An 11,918-nucleotide genomic window follows, 5' to 3' on the forward strand; every position below is an offset into this window, starting at 1 on the left:
CTCTGTGGCATTGTCGGCCACTGCCTTTGCCAATGTGTTGGGTGCAGATGACTGCGGGGGACTAGAAGAGAAGAAATCTTCTCCTCCATCGTCGCTGCTCGTCGTCATTTCGTCAGCCTCTGGGCCGAAGAAGCTGAGAAGTCAAAAGGTGTTGCTCCGCCGCCGCCGCGTCGTCGTTCATCTTTTTTCTGAGTTGATAATCCTGTAATGAACCACGCGCCTGCCAATTTACAGGACGCGTTCGAGATCCTCTTACGTAACACCATAGCGATGTACTGTACCACAGAAGTGCGGCAAACGCTATGGCGCTTGAATGTTGCTGCAATTCCATTTCATGCGGAACGTGCTGAGGCTGAGTTTTGATTATGATGGACCGCTGAATTGATGAGAAGTCATATGAGACAGGTGCTCAGGCCCTGCCAAGCTAATGCCCTGTATCAGACGAAAGCCGCGGCATGATCACATCTTGTTCGCAAAGCGTGACTGATCTCCATGCGTGAGCAAAGTCGGTATGGAGAGGTAAGAGGACCGTATAGTGCTAGTCTCTAGAGGATGCTTGGGCCGCTGTCTCATTAATATTGTGCACGCCACCGCGTCTGTCACTGTGCTCCCATCGCCCACTATTTCTGCTGCCGAGTTGCCCAAGGACGGTACTGTAGGTCAATTTGAGGCCAGTGATGAGCATGCGGTTTCATTAATCCCGAAGTTCCAAAAGCAGGAAGCTTTGACTGAATGAGGGGTCCGTTCGCCTCTAATTTGAATCCGTATCAGGTCTCATCAAATTGACAATGGCAGAAGGGGCCTGTGCTTTCTCATTCACAACATAGCTGCTAGAAAAGGAAGGACGTCTGCGTCGCTGTCCTTGTCTTGACCCCTTTGAGTGAAAGTACATCTCCCCCGTCTCTCTCTCACCCACCTCTCGCTCCTCTAGACCTTCGCAAAGGGTTTCTAGAGCTCATCATCTAAAAAACGTGTGTACCATTTTGGTGCGACGACAATGTCTTCAATGGTGGGCAGTGGCCGCAACGGAGGAGGCAACGCCAGCAGCAATACTTTCAGCCGGAGCAATAGTGGACGGAGCGGAGGCAACGGCAACAACAATGACAACTACAGCCGCCCTCAAAGCCATATGACGCCTAGTGAACCGTCAACAGCGCACGACGACTCCACAAGGTTAGTACACTTGAAACCATCTCTCTCAAAGGGTCGGATTGCGGCCGCTGACGTGTGCTCGTAGCGGCTTTTCTGACGATGCTGTCTCGTTCAATGAAAGTGTTTTCTCTGGCCAAGGCGGCGCACCCTCGACCCTTGGTGGCGCCACTTCGATTTCGGGAGCCTCGCACTATCAAAGGAGTGGCAAAGGCAGCGTCGGCAACGCCCCTCGATCCCCACTTGGTGTGAACGTGAAAAGTACAGCGGGCCTTGATGAGAATCAGTCCAGTGCCACTCTCGGAAGTATCGCCAGCGAGATGATCGAGAATCGCAACCGAGCAGGCAGCGACGGTATTCACGGCCAGAACAATCAACAAAATGGTACAGTCCAGCAAGGCCGCGGCAACAATGCTAACAACAACAACGCCGACAGAGCTCAACACCGTGAGTCGGCGACCTCAAGGTACGAAGACGCCAGCGATGTCCTTGGCTCGACAGAGGACACGTTCGTACGTAGCGACGAGCGTGACAGGCATGGAATGCCCACTGCTACTCTGTCTGGCGTCCAAGAGAGCTACGACTACGAAGATCCTCCAAGCAAGGGCCGAGCTGATTCTCGCCGGGGCGCCGGCATGGCCAACGCTTCGCAATTTGAGCAGACTGACGCCGCCTCTTTCGTAGGCCAGGACCCAATCGCTCAGGCGGGTGACTTCAACCGCGACGACGCTGACGTTGTCTTTCTGAGCTCCGAGATGGGCTCGGGCCCCAACCGTCAGCCTGCGACTCGTTTCAAGATTCATTCGATCAACCTTCACGTCCACTCGCCTGCGCTGAGTGAAATGGTCGATGATCTTGAAGACAGCCAGATGGAGTTGCAACTTGAAGAAGATGCGGCCACTCTCAAGCTTCTTTTCGGACTCATGTACAACCGTCCCGCACCATCGCTTGGCATGAACGAGTGGCAAGTTGTCCTGCGCCTCGCTCGATGCGCGCAGAAGTACGACGTTGCCCGCGCCAAGGAGGTTGCTGCCGCCTACTTTACCGAGCAGGAGCAATTGGGCGCTCTGTCGCCCTTTATGACGTACGCTTTTAGCGTCCAATACAGTGAGTCGTCCCGTAAGTTGCCCGTCATTGCAACGAGGGCTTACCGTGACTGTGAACGCAGGGCTCCCCGCCCTGGAGGAGGCTGCTGCCGAGCGATCGGTTCGCTATGATATCCACCACCTGCCTGAGCTTGTGTTCAACATGATGGGCTTCAGTGCATTCCAGAAGCTGGCCGCGTTCCACGCTCGCCGTCAGAGCCACTACAGCGACTGCCTCAATGCGATTGCGATGGACCCAAAGGAGCTGGCCGACCAGTGCTACCAGACAGGCGGCGTATGCGTTATTGCGCCATGGAACAAGCTCAAGAACAAGCTGGCTTGGCCTCGTCAGATGGGCCGAGACGGCTCCAAGAAGCCTCCGGAGCCTGCCGACATCATTCGAAAGCTCGTTACTGAGATTGGCCAAGTGGGTTGTAGTAAGGAAATAAGATGTGTATCAGATTGACATAACTGACCCGCCAGCGACAGATCGACTGTGGCACATGCTCAAAGGCGCTCGTCGAAGGTGCCTTGCAGGCTCAGTTGGCACTCGAGAGTATGCCTTCGTACGTCGACAGGGAGGACGCTTTTTGAACGTCGCCCGTACACCCCCCACACTCTTTTCTCCTCTCCCTCCTTCGCGGTGCTAATTTTTCCTACCACTTTTTGAAGAGCCAAACCGAAAGAATTTTAAAACCAACCTCATTCTGCCTTCGAAATCAATGCCTTCTTCGCTTCGATAACAAGTCCCTTACTCTGATAAAAAAGCGCCCTTCTTAAAACAGTAGTAGTCGTTGGTGTCTTCCGGTGTGTGCAGCTCGCATCTTTTTCTCGCTAGTTTCTATCACCCCAAAGGCGAAAGACGTGACAGAACAAAAGAATAGAAAAAGACAGGAACAGAAAAGTAGAAGAAGGGCTGCAGGGGCTGGCGGAGGAGATAGACAGCCCTGGCTGGGATGGATAAAACATCGCCCCCCCACCACTTGGTTGCGGCGTTTTTTCCGACCGCGGGTGAAGCCGCGTGATTCGAGCTAGAAGAGTAAGGCGAGGAAGGGGCCAATGCTCTATTCGTGTAATCTTTCCCTTCTGATCAGAAGTAGTAGGCCGTCTCTCTCGTTCCCTGTACCAAATTGTCCTTGGCCGGCTGGCCTTCGGCCTACTTCAAAGTCAGTAGACCATTCGATCGTCCGGCAGAAGCCGGCAAAGGGAGAAAGAGCCGTGCAAGTCATGAGTAGCAGTAGTCGCAGTAGTAGCAGTAGGTAGTGAAGCAGTAGGTAGTGTAGCAGTAGTTGCGTAGCAACTCGCGAAAAGTGTATCTTGCTGAGCGGAGTCACACTTCGAATGACTGTCGAGTGAGGCGAAACGTGGGAAAGGGAAAAAGACTGGGGGAGGGGACGATGAGGGAATGAAAGGATGCCCTTTCTTTTCTATTTTTTTTTTTCTGACTTTTCTGCCAAGGGCCCACGCTCGCTCGGTCCAGGCTGCTTGTTTGGCGCGGATTTTCAACTTGGCCTTCACCATCTCACAGATACTCCGGACGGCGACAGCACGGGGGCTGAAGACGAGAGAAGGACGAGCAGTGGACTACACGGGAGGGCTAGAGATCCTCGAGTAAGATCCGTGCCCCTCTACTGCGCTTGCCTCCTGTTGTTCATCATCATCATCATCATCACGCAACCGCAAAGTCACCGGAAACGCCGTCCTCGCCGCTCCTGCTGCCCGCCCGCCTGTTCGCCCGCCCGCCTGCCCGCCAGTCCGCCGCCGCCGTCGCCGCCGCGCTCCCTCCGTCGTCAACGGAGGTGCGACCCTCTTTTCTTTTTTTGCCCAATTTCCCTCACTGTTTTTTTTCCTATTTTAGTCTTTACTGGCCTGGTACCGCTGCGGTGGAAGAAGGTGTTTCAGGGGGAGTGATCACATAAAACGCCCGCCGTCACCACTACGACGCACGCCGCTGCTGCATCGCCGTGGTATATCCCGGCCCTCCCTTGCTCTTGTCCACTTGTGATCGCACCGTCGATCTGGCGGAATCAGGCGGGAGCACGCATTTAGGCCGGTCAAGGATCCGCTCGAGACCGATGATAGCCATGCCATCGCCGATTCCCATCAACGGCAGCAGCAGCAGCAGCAGCAGCAGCAGCAGCAGCAACAACAACAACAAGAACAGCAGCGGCGGTACTAGTAGCAATGCTGGCAGTGCCGGTAGTCTGTCCCCAACGATGACTGCAAGCGCTGCCGCAAGAGCAATTTCGGGGTCGAGGACTGGGCCGAGCTTGGAACCGGGGCCAGGGGCAGGGGCAGGGGCAGGGACAGGTGCAGGGACGTGCGCATACATCGACGATGGGACACGAAAGCGACACTGGCCGCCCCGGCTCTATCTCGCCGTTGACTGTGGCGGCACCAAGACGGCAGCAGCAGTGTGCGACGAGGCGGGCATCCTTCTGGGTCGAGGCCACGGTGGTCCGGCAAACTACACCGATGTCGGCCTGCTCGCCTTTCTCAACTCTGTCCAGGAGGCCGTCTCGGATGCGCTGCGGCGGGTGGCCAGGCATCTCCTCGAGTTGCCCCTTGATGCTTGGCATTCGATCCAAACCGCCGATCCACCTCCCATCCGTGTCTATGACGAAAACGGGGGTTCGTCGTCGTCGTCTCCCAGCTTCTCTTCGTCGTCGAGGGCGTCGATCGTGGCTGCGCTTGATGCCATTCGCTTTCCTGGTCTGCCCGAAGATGCACGTCGGCCCTGGTTCGAGGCTGCCTGGTTCGGCATCGCCGGTGTGGACAGTCCTGTAGATGTGACGACGCTGAGCCCGCACCTGGCCAGCCTCCTCTCGCTTCCCTACCCCAGCCCCCGGCTCATTGTGGCAAACGACACGTCGCTTCTCGCCTCGCCCGTCACCGATCCGAGCAGACCAGAGATCCGGAGCGGCGTCGTCGTCATTGCCGGCACAGGCAGCATCGTCATGAGCTTCAAGCAGAGGAGCGACGGCCTGCTCAAGGTCCTCGGCCGCGTCGGTGGCTTTGGATGGCTCCTGGGCGACGAAGGGAGCGGGTACCAGGTGGGCAAAAGCGCCGTTCGCAAGGTGCTCGACATGGCCGATCGGCAGAGGCTGCTTGCCCACAGCGATGAAGAAGACAGCAATGACCGCGAACACGGCCGTGACGGTGAGGGATGCGAAGAGCACGAGGGAAGCTGTTCGACGTCGACATCGACATCAGAGGAAAGTCCAGATGAGGGCGAATTGGTGTCCTTTGCCACGAGGTCGGGCACCATCAAGATGCGCAAGAAGCCGGGGCCCCGTTGCAGGGTGGCCTCCTCGAGAACAGCTGCGAGGGGCGACTCGGTCAGCAAGGAGGCACCGCCGTACGGCCGCGTGCTGAGAGATCGCATCCTGCAGCACTGGTCAATCGTCTCGACCGACGAGCTCCTTGGCGCCGTCTATTCCGATGATATCTCGGCCGCACCGAGCAGCAGCGGCAGTCTCAGAACCTCGCCCGCCACGGCTAAGAACGGTGGCGATGCAGAGACTAGTGCCGCCGCCACATCGTCGCTCTCGGCCAGTGAGGCCTCAGCCAACCTGCTGCCCCCCGTCGCACCGACACTCGACGTCGAAGTCCAATTTCGGGGCGCTTCGCCCATCCCCTCGCTCAGCTCTAGCCCCACGGACTCAACGGCCTCGTCGTCCGTCCATCATAGCTCGCACTTGGCCGCTGGCCCCGCGAGCTCCGCACGACCGCCCAACTCGGCTCGGTCGCATTCTGAGTCGAGTGTGCGTGACGATCGATCCTCTCGCGGCGAGCGACAGACGGGGGAGCGTAAACACCGGCTGGCCTCGCTCGCCCCACTCGTCTTTCATCTCGCCTTTAGCCACGACGATGCCATGTCGCTCGACATCCTCCGCGAGCAGGCCCACCATCTCGCAAAGAGCGTTGCCGAGCTGCTCAAGCCACCGCCGAGCACGCGGGCCCATCTCAAGGCCCACGAGAGCGTGCTGTGCATGGGTGGCAGCCTCGTGGGTGTCGAGCGATACCGCCAATTGCTCGTCGAGGAGCTTGCCAAGCTCGGTATTGCCTTTGACAGCGTCGTCTACGTTGGCGATCCAGCCCGCAGCGGTGCAGTGGCCCTCAGCGCCGTCGTCGAGAAGCTGCGAGACAGCGAGACGTGAGGGCGATTCTCTACTCCTCTTCTGTTGGTCATTTCTTCTTTTCCTTTCCTCCCAGCCAAGCAGCATTCATTACAGAGCTTTCCTAGCAGTAAAGACCCGTCCATTCATCAAACTTGTACTTCTTACTCTCTCTCCTCCCTTTCTCTCAATCCATCGTGACAAGGCTGGCCTCCCAAAGAGAGACGGATTTCTTCTCTTCGCTCGCGCGCTCTGGTCTCGCTCTCGAGAGATTTTTGACTGTTTTTGACTCATTTTTCAAGGGAAGAAACCCTCCACCCAAGCCTTATCCCTCGCGCTATCAAATCTTCGCGAACGATTTCTTCTTCTTCCTTTCTCGTCACCAGCTTCACAGAAAGTAGACATGCTTGTCGCTCGTCGGTGCTCGGCGCTCGCGAGGGGCTTGCCCCTGCGCAGGGCTTTCGCCAGTAAAGCTGGAGTGCGCATTTCCATTCCTTTTTCTTCCCTTCTCGCTAGCTCACATGCCCTTCTCTTTGCCTCTCACTGCAGCCCTGCGATGCCTACCTCGCCGTGACTCACCCAGACGGCTCCGCATCCTCGGCGTCTCAAGTCTCCCAGACGCTCTCCAGATTTGACGAATCGACACTGGCGACGTACTCGCGCCCGACGGTGCTCCTCACGCGCGGCAAGGGACTGGACCTCTATGCCAAGGTCGATGCCTCGACGGAGCCCTCTGGCTCGTCGGAACGGCGCTACCTCGACTTCTCGAGCGGCATCGCCGTCAACTCGCTGGGGCACGCAGACGGCGAGATTGCCAAGATCGCAGGCGAGCAGGCCGGTCTGCTCGTCCACAGCAGCAACCTGTACCACAACGAGTGGAGCGGCGAGCTCGCCGACCGCATGGTCCAGCTCACCCGGCAGCACGGCGGCTTGGGTATGCCCAAGGGCGACCCCGACAACAAGGCTCACCAGCTCAAGGTCTTTTTGGCCAATAGTGGGACAGAAGCAAACGAAGGTGAGCAGCAGCAGTGGTAACGAGCGCGTGCATTAGGTAAATGCGTGAGCAAGAGAAGTTGATGGACAAGGACGATGAATAATACAGCGGCGCTCAAGTTTGCCCGAAAATACGCAATGGTGACGTCCAACGCCCAGCCCGGGGAAAAGTCTGGCCTCGTCTCTTTTCAAAACGCCTTTCACGGAAGGACAATGGGCGCTCTGTCCATGACACCTGCGCCCAAGTACCAGGCGCCCTTTGCGCCCCTCATTCCAAATGTGCGGACGGGCGTCTACAACGATGTCTCCCAGCTCGACACTCTCATCGACGACAAGACGGCAGGCGTCATCGTGGAGCCCATCCAGGGCGAGGGCGGCATCTTCCCGGCCACGCATGAGTTCCTTTTGGCTCTTCGAAAGCGGTGTGATGAGGTTGGTGCCCTCCTCATGTACGATGAGATTCAGTGCGGCCTGTTCCGGTCTGGCACGCTGTGGTGCCACTCGGAACTGCCCGTCGAGGCGCACCCGGATCTCGTCACGATGGCCAAGCCGCTGGCCAACGGGTTTCCCATCGGAGCGGTTCTCATGAAGAAGAAGGTGGCAGATGCCATCGCAGTCGGTGACCACGGGACAACATTTGGGGGCGGGCCTCTGACCTCGAGGATCGCACATCACGTCCTCGGTCGTCTGTCCTCTCCCGAGCTCGTATCCAACATCGAATCGTCGTCTGAACACCTCCTCGAACGTCTCACTGCTCTGCGCCATCACTTCTCCGACCTCATTGCACACGACGAGCACAAGCCGAGCCCCAGAGGACGGGGCTTGCTCGTGGGCGTGAGCATGAAGGAGCCGAGTCATGCAGGGAAAATGGTAAAGCTGGCCAGAGAGAGGGGTCTGATTGTCTTGAGCGCAGGAAGCGACACGGTGAGGATCGCGCCGAGCCTTATCGTGACCAAGGAGCAGGTCGACGAGGCAATCGACGTTCTCGAGAGCTGTTTCCTGGTCCTTAGAGGGGAGACATAGAGCTGCAAAGCTTCCCGTTTGCTGCAATGTCGATGTCATTGACTAGAGAAAGTCTATTGAATGAGCCGGAGCTTGTGAAATTTAGGCAGGTCTTCGAAAGGGTGGCGATTCGCATTCAGTAATGGTCGTGAATGAAGCAATTGTATAGACGCAACTCACTAAGTCGGAGGTAGTCGAGATGCTTTGCGTGGAGTGCATCAGCCTGCCGCACGCCCTCGCCGCTCCACGTTCTCCATCTCGACTCTTCGCCGTAGACGACGGTCCGATCAGGCAATCTGAATATCCCTGGCTCCGCCTCCTGCTCCTTCTTCCCTTCCTCATCCTGGCCCTGCCTTTGTTCTGGCTCTGGCGGTGTCCATGTTGGAGGCGGAACGACGACGGACCCTGCACCCACTAGGCAGAAGTCCCCAATCGCAACGAGGTCCGTCACCCGGCACTTTGGCTCAAAGGTGTTCCTCGATCCCACCTGCCTCGCCTCGACTCCTTTTCGGGTCGACTTCTCCGTCAGCACACTATTCTTTTATCCCGCCTTGACACTAGAAACGAGACACGGTACTCACTGCACCCGACCTCAAACAAGTTCGAGTCACCCACGACCATCCTCGTCGGCGCGCCAGATGCACCAATTCGACAGACGAGCTGAGCGCCTTCTTCGACGATGCAGTCGCGCCCGATCTCGATCGTTGTGCCGTTGAGCGCATGCACAATCGCCTTGGGGTGAATGACAGAGCCTGATCAAGTCACACCATCCCTCGCCGCGAATCAGCTCTGGGAAAACCTGACAGCAAGATGGAGAGAGAGAGAGAAAGAGGGGAGAGAGTGCTCACCGCTGCCAATGACGATGTCGCCGCGGAGGTCCGTGTCGGCCGCGATAAAGCAGCGCGACCCAACACTCAGCTTGACCGGAGGACTGTCAAATTCGCCGCTGTATAAGCGACATGAGTCAAAAGTGAGGTCGATAGGGTACTCACGGCGCCATCGTTGCATCCCCGTAGTGAGGATGTCGACGAGAAGAAAAGTGGAGACAGGACCACACGCGAATGTGACAAAATTAGAGCTTGCCCGACATAGCGGCATTTCCGTGGATATTCAGAGCAATGCTTGATAGAGGGGGTATGACTATGTTACAAAAAGACTTGCAAAGACTGAGGTTGATGAAGACCTTGATATGAAAAAGAACAAGTGAAGTCAGGCCAGTATGCCCTCGATCGTCCCTCTCAATGCATCTGACCAGGCTTCGAGGGCACCGACAAGGAAGTTTGACGGAGCTTTGGCCAGTGCGGGTTTGCCCCCATTTCCCAAGCCCGGTCCAGGTCCGAGGCCCTTGCGAGCTAGGGCCCAAGAGCGGACTTTGCTCGCGTCGATCGGGATCTGCGAGGCTATGTCTTCCCTTGAGAAGAAATGGCCGTGGAGGCCGTATGGAACTGCAAGTCGCAGATGTCAGCAGATTGTCTCAGATTCAATGGCAGGCAGCGTAGCAAACTGACCCCTCTGAGGCAGCTCGATGCGACAGACGACCGTCTTCATGTCTTTTGCATCGATGATGTACAGCTCGCTTTTGGCGTCGGGTGTGCAATCGCCGTCTGCGTTGAGGCCCTTGGACTCGTCAAAGACGAAAAATACGAGATAGCCATCGTCTTCGTCCCCGCCTTCCACTCGAGGGACGAAGGTAGCCTCTTGACCATAGCAGAGTGGGGGCAGGGCGAAGATCTTGATGGCGTCCTCTTTCTCGCCCGATTGAAGAATCTCAGAAACCGTTCGGTCGTCCACGCATTCGCCCTTGGAGAGCAAACCAGCGTCCTGGCGAGACCTGCCTCTGCACACGAGGGCCTCAACGTCTACCTTTGCCAGGCAGTCGATCTTGGCATTGCGGCTCCCGAGGCCGGCGTCAAAGGAGCCACAGGTCATACTGGCTCCGTATACGAATCGGTTCTTTCGCTGCGAGAAACGCTCGTTGATTGTTGGGAATTCCAAGGGGATGTTGCAGAGCGCAAACTCGTGCGAAATGGTGTTACTCCGAGGTGCAAAACGCCAAAAGTACAGATGGCAACGCTCCTCTTGACCTAAGGGCGGCTTGCAGTTGTCTGGCGTAGCAATGTTACCTGCGCTATAGACCAGCGTGGCGCTGTTGAGTCGGCATGCCAAGAGGCAAGCTGCGTCTTCGTCATCGTCCCATGCATTGGCGGCGTGGAAGATGGAGCAGGACTCGCTCTCGTACCATTGGATCTCCTGGGGAGCCCATCGAGGCATGACGCCGAACCTTGTCGGCATGTCACGATGGTAGCTGAGCATTGACTGTCCTGCGACCAGATTACGAGGATCGAGGACGAGTGGGAGGTCGATGAGAATAGTCTTTGTTGCTGTCGCGCCAAAGTCGTGGGCCAGCTTCGGTCGGGCCACGCCACGTACAGGCGCGCCCAGCAGAGCAGGTTTTCGAGAAGAACGAGGCGGGATGACGCTCACTCGCAAAAAGGGTGCAGCAAAGGACATGTGGTAGAGCAACAGCTCATTTGTCACCGGGTCCACTCGAGGGTGGGCCGTGGTGAACTCGTTGAGCATCTTGAACGGGCCCTGTCCTTTTGCCCAGCCGCCATGCCACCAGTCGGCCGTCTCGAGACCGGGAAGCAATATTTGGATAGGTGGTCCGCTCTCGCATCCAGCGAAAGCCCTTCCATCATGCCAGTAGACAGAAGTGTTGGCCACACTGATGCGTCCCACACGAGGTCGACGCTGGAAGGGTAGCCAACTGAGGAAGACGAGGACGATCGAGCGGAGAAGCATGGCCAAAAGATAAGGTAGAGCTGACCATTGGAAAGGAAGCGCGAACGAGGTGATCGATGGCAAAATTGGTTGACGGTACTTGGTGCTGGTCGACAAGAGGACGTCTGTGAGAATGTACTTGTTGATGAACATTGGCCGTGCGTCTCTTGATCTTGCTTCCTTTTCTCCAGGAGTCGGTTCGGAGAACAAGACACCGGTCAGCATGCCTTTGCCGCAAAGTCAGCGATGCAGCTCAAGACAAGATAATTGCGCCCAAGACTCACCGTCACCGTCAAACCAATGCGCATCCCGTTTCTCGTCGCCGTCTGCCAGAGGATTGCCGCCATTACGAACGTACTGGCCGCCGTGGAAGCATGTCGGAACGCTTCCTTGCACTACGACGCCCTCAGTCAGCGGCAGCTCCCGCTTGACGGGCGTGTAATTGCCAGACGTATAGGGATGCCTCATGGTCGCCGACGACGAGCAAGACAAAGACGTTAGGGCAGCTCCAATCCAGCTCGAGCACAGGCGAAGGCTTAGAAGCTAGCCTGTGCAGGGTTCAGCACTCGGTGCGTTGCCCATCGGGCAAAATTGCAAACCTCCACATCCGAAATCAGAAAAGATCCCTTTGACATGGAAAAAGATCAAAAAAGGATGACGCGCATCGATGGGGCCCACAAAAACTGCTTACATCAGGACAAGGATTGTAGATTGGCACCGACGATACAGGACTGGACCCTGGACTGGAGGTCCACAATCTTTGGTGACTGCCATCGAGCTTACCACCTAT

The 11,918-nt window shown here is 57.1% G+C and overlaps 6 protein-coding genes across 6 annotated transcripts; 4 read left to right on the top strand and 2 right to left on the bottom strand.

The window, feature by feature from the left end:
• The first annotated feature begins 840 nt into the window (after positions 1 to 840).
• FA10DRAFT_9138 (hypothetical protein) lies at positions 841 to 2,673 on the top strand. Its single transcript, XM_025525776.1, has 2 exons — positions 841 to 1,173; positions 1,274 to 2,673. The coding sequence occupies exons 1-2, from the start codon at positions 998 to 1,000 to the stop codon at positions 2,364 to 2,366; spliced, it is 1,269 nt and encodes a 422-aa protein (XP_025380089.1). The 5' UTR covers positions 841 to 997; the 3' UTR covers positions 2,367 to 2,673.
• An 882-nt stretch (positions 2,674 to 3,555) lies between these two features.
• On the top strand, positions 3,556 to 4,227 carry FA10DRAFT_9134 (hypothetical protein). The gene has a single exon (XM_025525775.1). It carries the CDS (start codon positions 3,648 to 3,650, stop codon positions 4,143 to 4,145), a length of 498 nt encoding a protein of 165 aa, XP_025380090.1. The 5' UTR covers positions 3,556 to 3,647; the 3' UTR covers positions 4,146 to 4,227.
• Positions 4,070 to 6,593, top strand: FA10DRAFT_9150 (hypothetical protein). Its single transcript, XM_025525778.1, has one exon. It carries the CDS (start codon positions 4,310 to 4,312, stop codon positions 6,392 to 6,394), a length of 2,085 nt encoding a protein of 694 aa, XP_025380091.1. The 5' UTR covers positions 4,070 to 4,309; the 3' UTR covers positions 6,395 to 6,593.
• Positions 6,594 to 6,739: 146 nt separating this feature from the next.
• On the top strand, positions 6,740 to 8,851 carry FA10DRAFT_236144 (acetylornithine and succinylornithine aminotransferase). The gene is made up of 4 exons (XM_025519062.1): positions 6,740 to 6,830; positions 6,902 to 7,367; positions 7,455 to 8,459; positions 8,528 to 8,851. The coding sequence occupies exons 1-3, from the start codon at positions 6,756 to 6,758 to the stop codon at positions 8,366 to 8,368; spliced, it is 1,455 nt and encodes a 484-aa protein (XP_025380092.1). The 5' UTR covers positions 6,740 to 6,755; the 3' UTR covers positions 8,369 to 8,459; positions 8,528 to 8,851.
• FA10DRAFT_282576 (hypothetical protein) lies at positions 8,422 to 9,347 on the bottom strand (the record flags this gene model as incomplete). The annotated part of the gene is made up of 5 exons (XM_025523781.1): positions 8,422 to 8,459; positions 8,528 to 8,851; positions 8,929 to 9,099; positions 9,196 to 9,293; positions 9,340 to 9,347. 5 exons carry the CDS (start codon positions 9,345 to 9,347, stop codon positions 8,422 to 8,424), a joined length of 639 nt encoding a protein of 212 aa, XP_025380093.1.
• A 100-nt stretch (positions 9,348 to 9,447) lies between these two features.
• Positions 9,448 to 11,670, bottom strand: FA10DRAFT_236149 (carotenoid oxygenase). Its single transcript, XM_025519063.1, has 3 exons — positions 11,413 to 11,670; positions 9,856 to 11,355; positions 9,448 to 9,792 (listed from the first exon to the last, which is right to left on the bottom strand). The coding sequence occupies exons 1-3, from the start codon at positions 11,594 to 11,596 to the stop codon at positions 9,557 to 9,559; spliced, it is 1,920 nt and encodes a 639-aa protein (XP_025380094.1). The 5' UTR covers positions 11,597 to 11,670; the 3' UTR covers positions 9,448 to 9,556.
• Between the last annotated feature and the right edge of the window lie 248 nt (positions 11,671 to 11,918).

The sequence above is a fragment of the Acaromyces ingoldii genome (genome assembly GCF_003144295.1).
Source record: "Acaromyces ingoldii strain MCA 4198 unplaced genomic scaffold FA10scaffold_1, whole genome shotgun sequence".
Classification (NCBI taxonomy): Eukaryota; Fungi; Basidiomycota; class Exobasidiomycetes; order Exobasidiales; family Cryptobasidiaceae; genus Acaromyces; species Acaromyces ingoldii.

Coding starts and splice junctions, on each gene's coding strand:
- FA10DRAFT_9138 (XM_025525776.1), top strand. CDS start 998: ATGTCTTCAATGGTGGGCAGTGGCCGCAACGGAGGAGGCAACGCCAGC. Junction 1,174..1,273: donor GCGCACGACGACTCCACAAG/GTTAGTACACTT, acceptor GTTCAATGAAAG/TGTTTTCTCTGGCCAAGGCG.
- FA10DRAFT_236144 (XM_025519062.1), top strand. CDS start 6,756: ATGCTTGTCGCTCGTCGGTGCTCGGCGCTCGCGAGGGGCTTGCCCCTG. Junction 6,831..6,901: donor CTTTCGCCAGTAAAGCTGGA/GTGCGCATTTCC, acceptor CTCTCACTGCAG/CCCTGCGATGCCTACCTCGC. Junction 7,368..7,454: donor TGGGACAGAAGCAAACGAAG/GTGAGCAGCAGC, acceptor TGAATAATACAG/CGGCGCTCAAGTTTGCCCGA.
- FA10DRAFT_9150 (XM_025525778.1), top strand. CDS start 4,310: ATGATAGCCATGCCATCGCCGATTCCCATCAACGGCAGCAGCAGCAGC.
- FA10DRAFT_236149 (XM_025519063.1), bottom strand. CDS start 11,596: ATGAGGCATCCCTATACGTCTGGCAATTACACGCCCGTCAAGCGGGAG. Junction 11,356..11,412: donor GCATTGGTTTGACGGTGACG/GTGAGTCTTGGG, acceptor TTTGCGGCAAAG/GCATGCTGACCGGTGTCTTG. Junction 9,793..9,855: donor CATCGAGCTGCCTCAGAGGG/GTCAGTTTGCTA, acceptor TGCGACTTGCAG/TTCCATACGGCCTCCACGGC.
- FA10DRAFT_9134 (XM_025525775.1), top strand. CDS start 3,648: ATGCCCTTTCTTTTCTATTTTTTTTTTTCTGACTTTTCTGCCAAGGGC.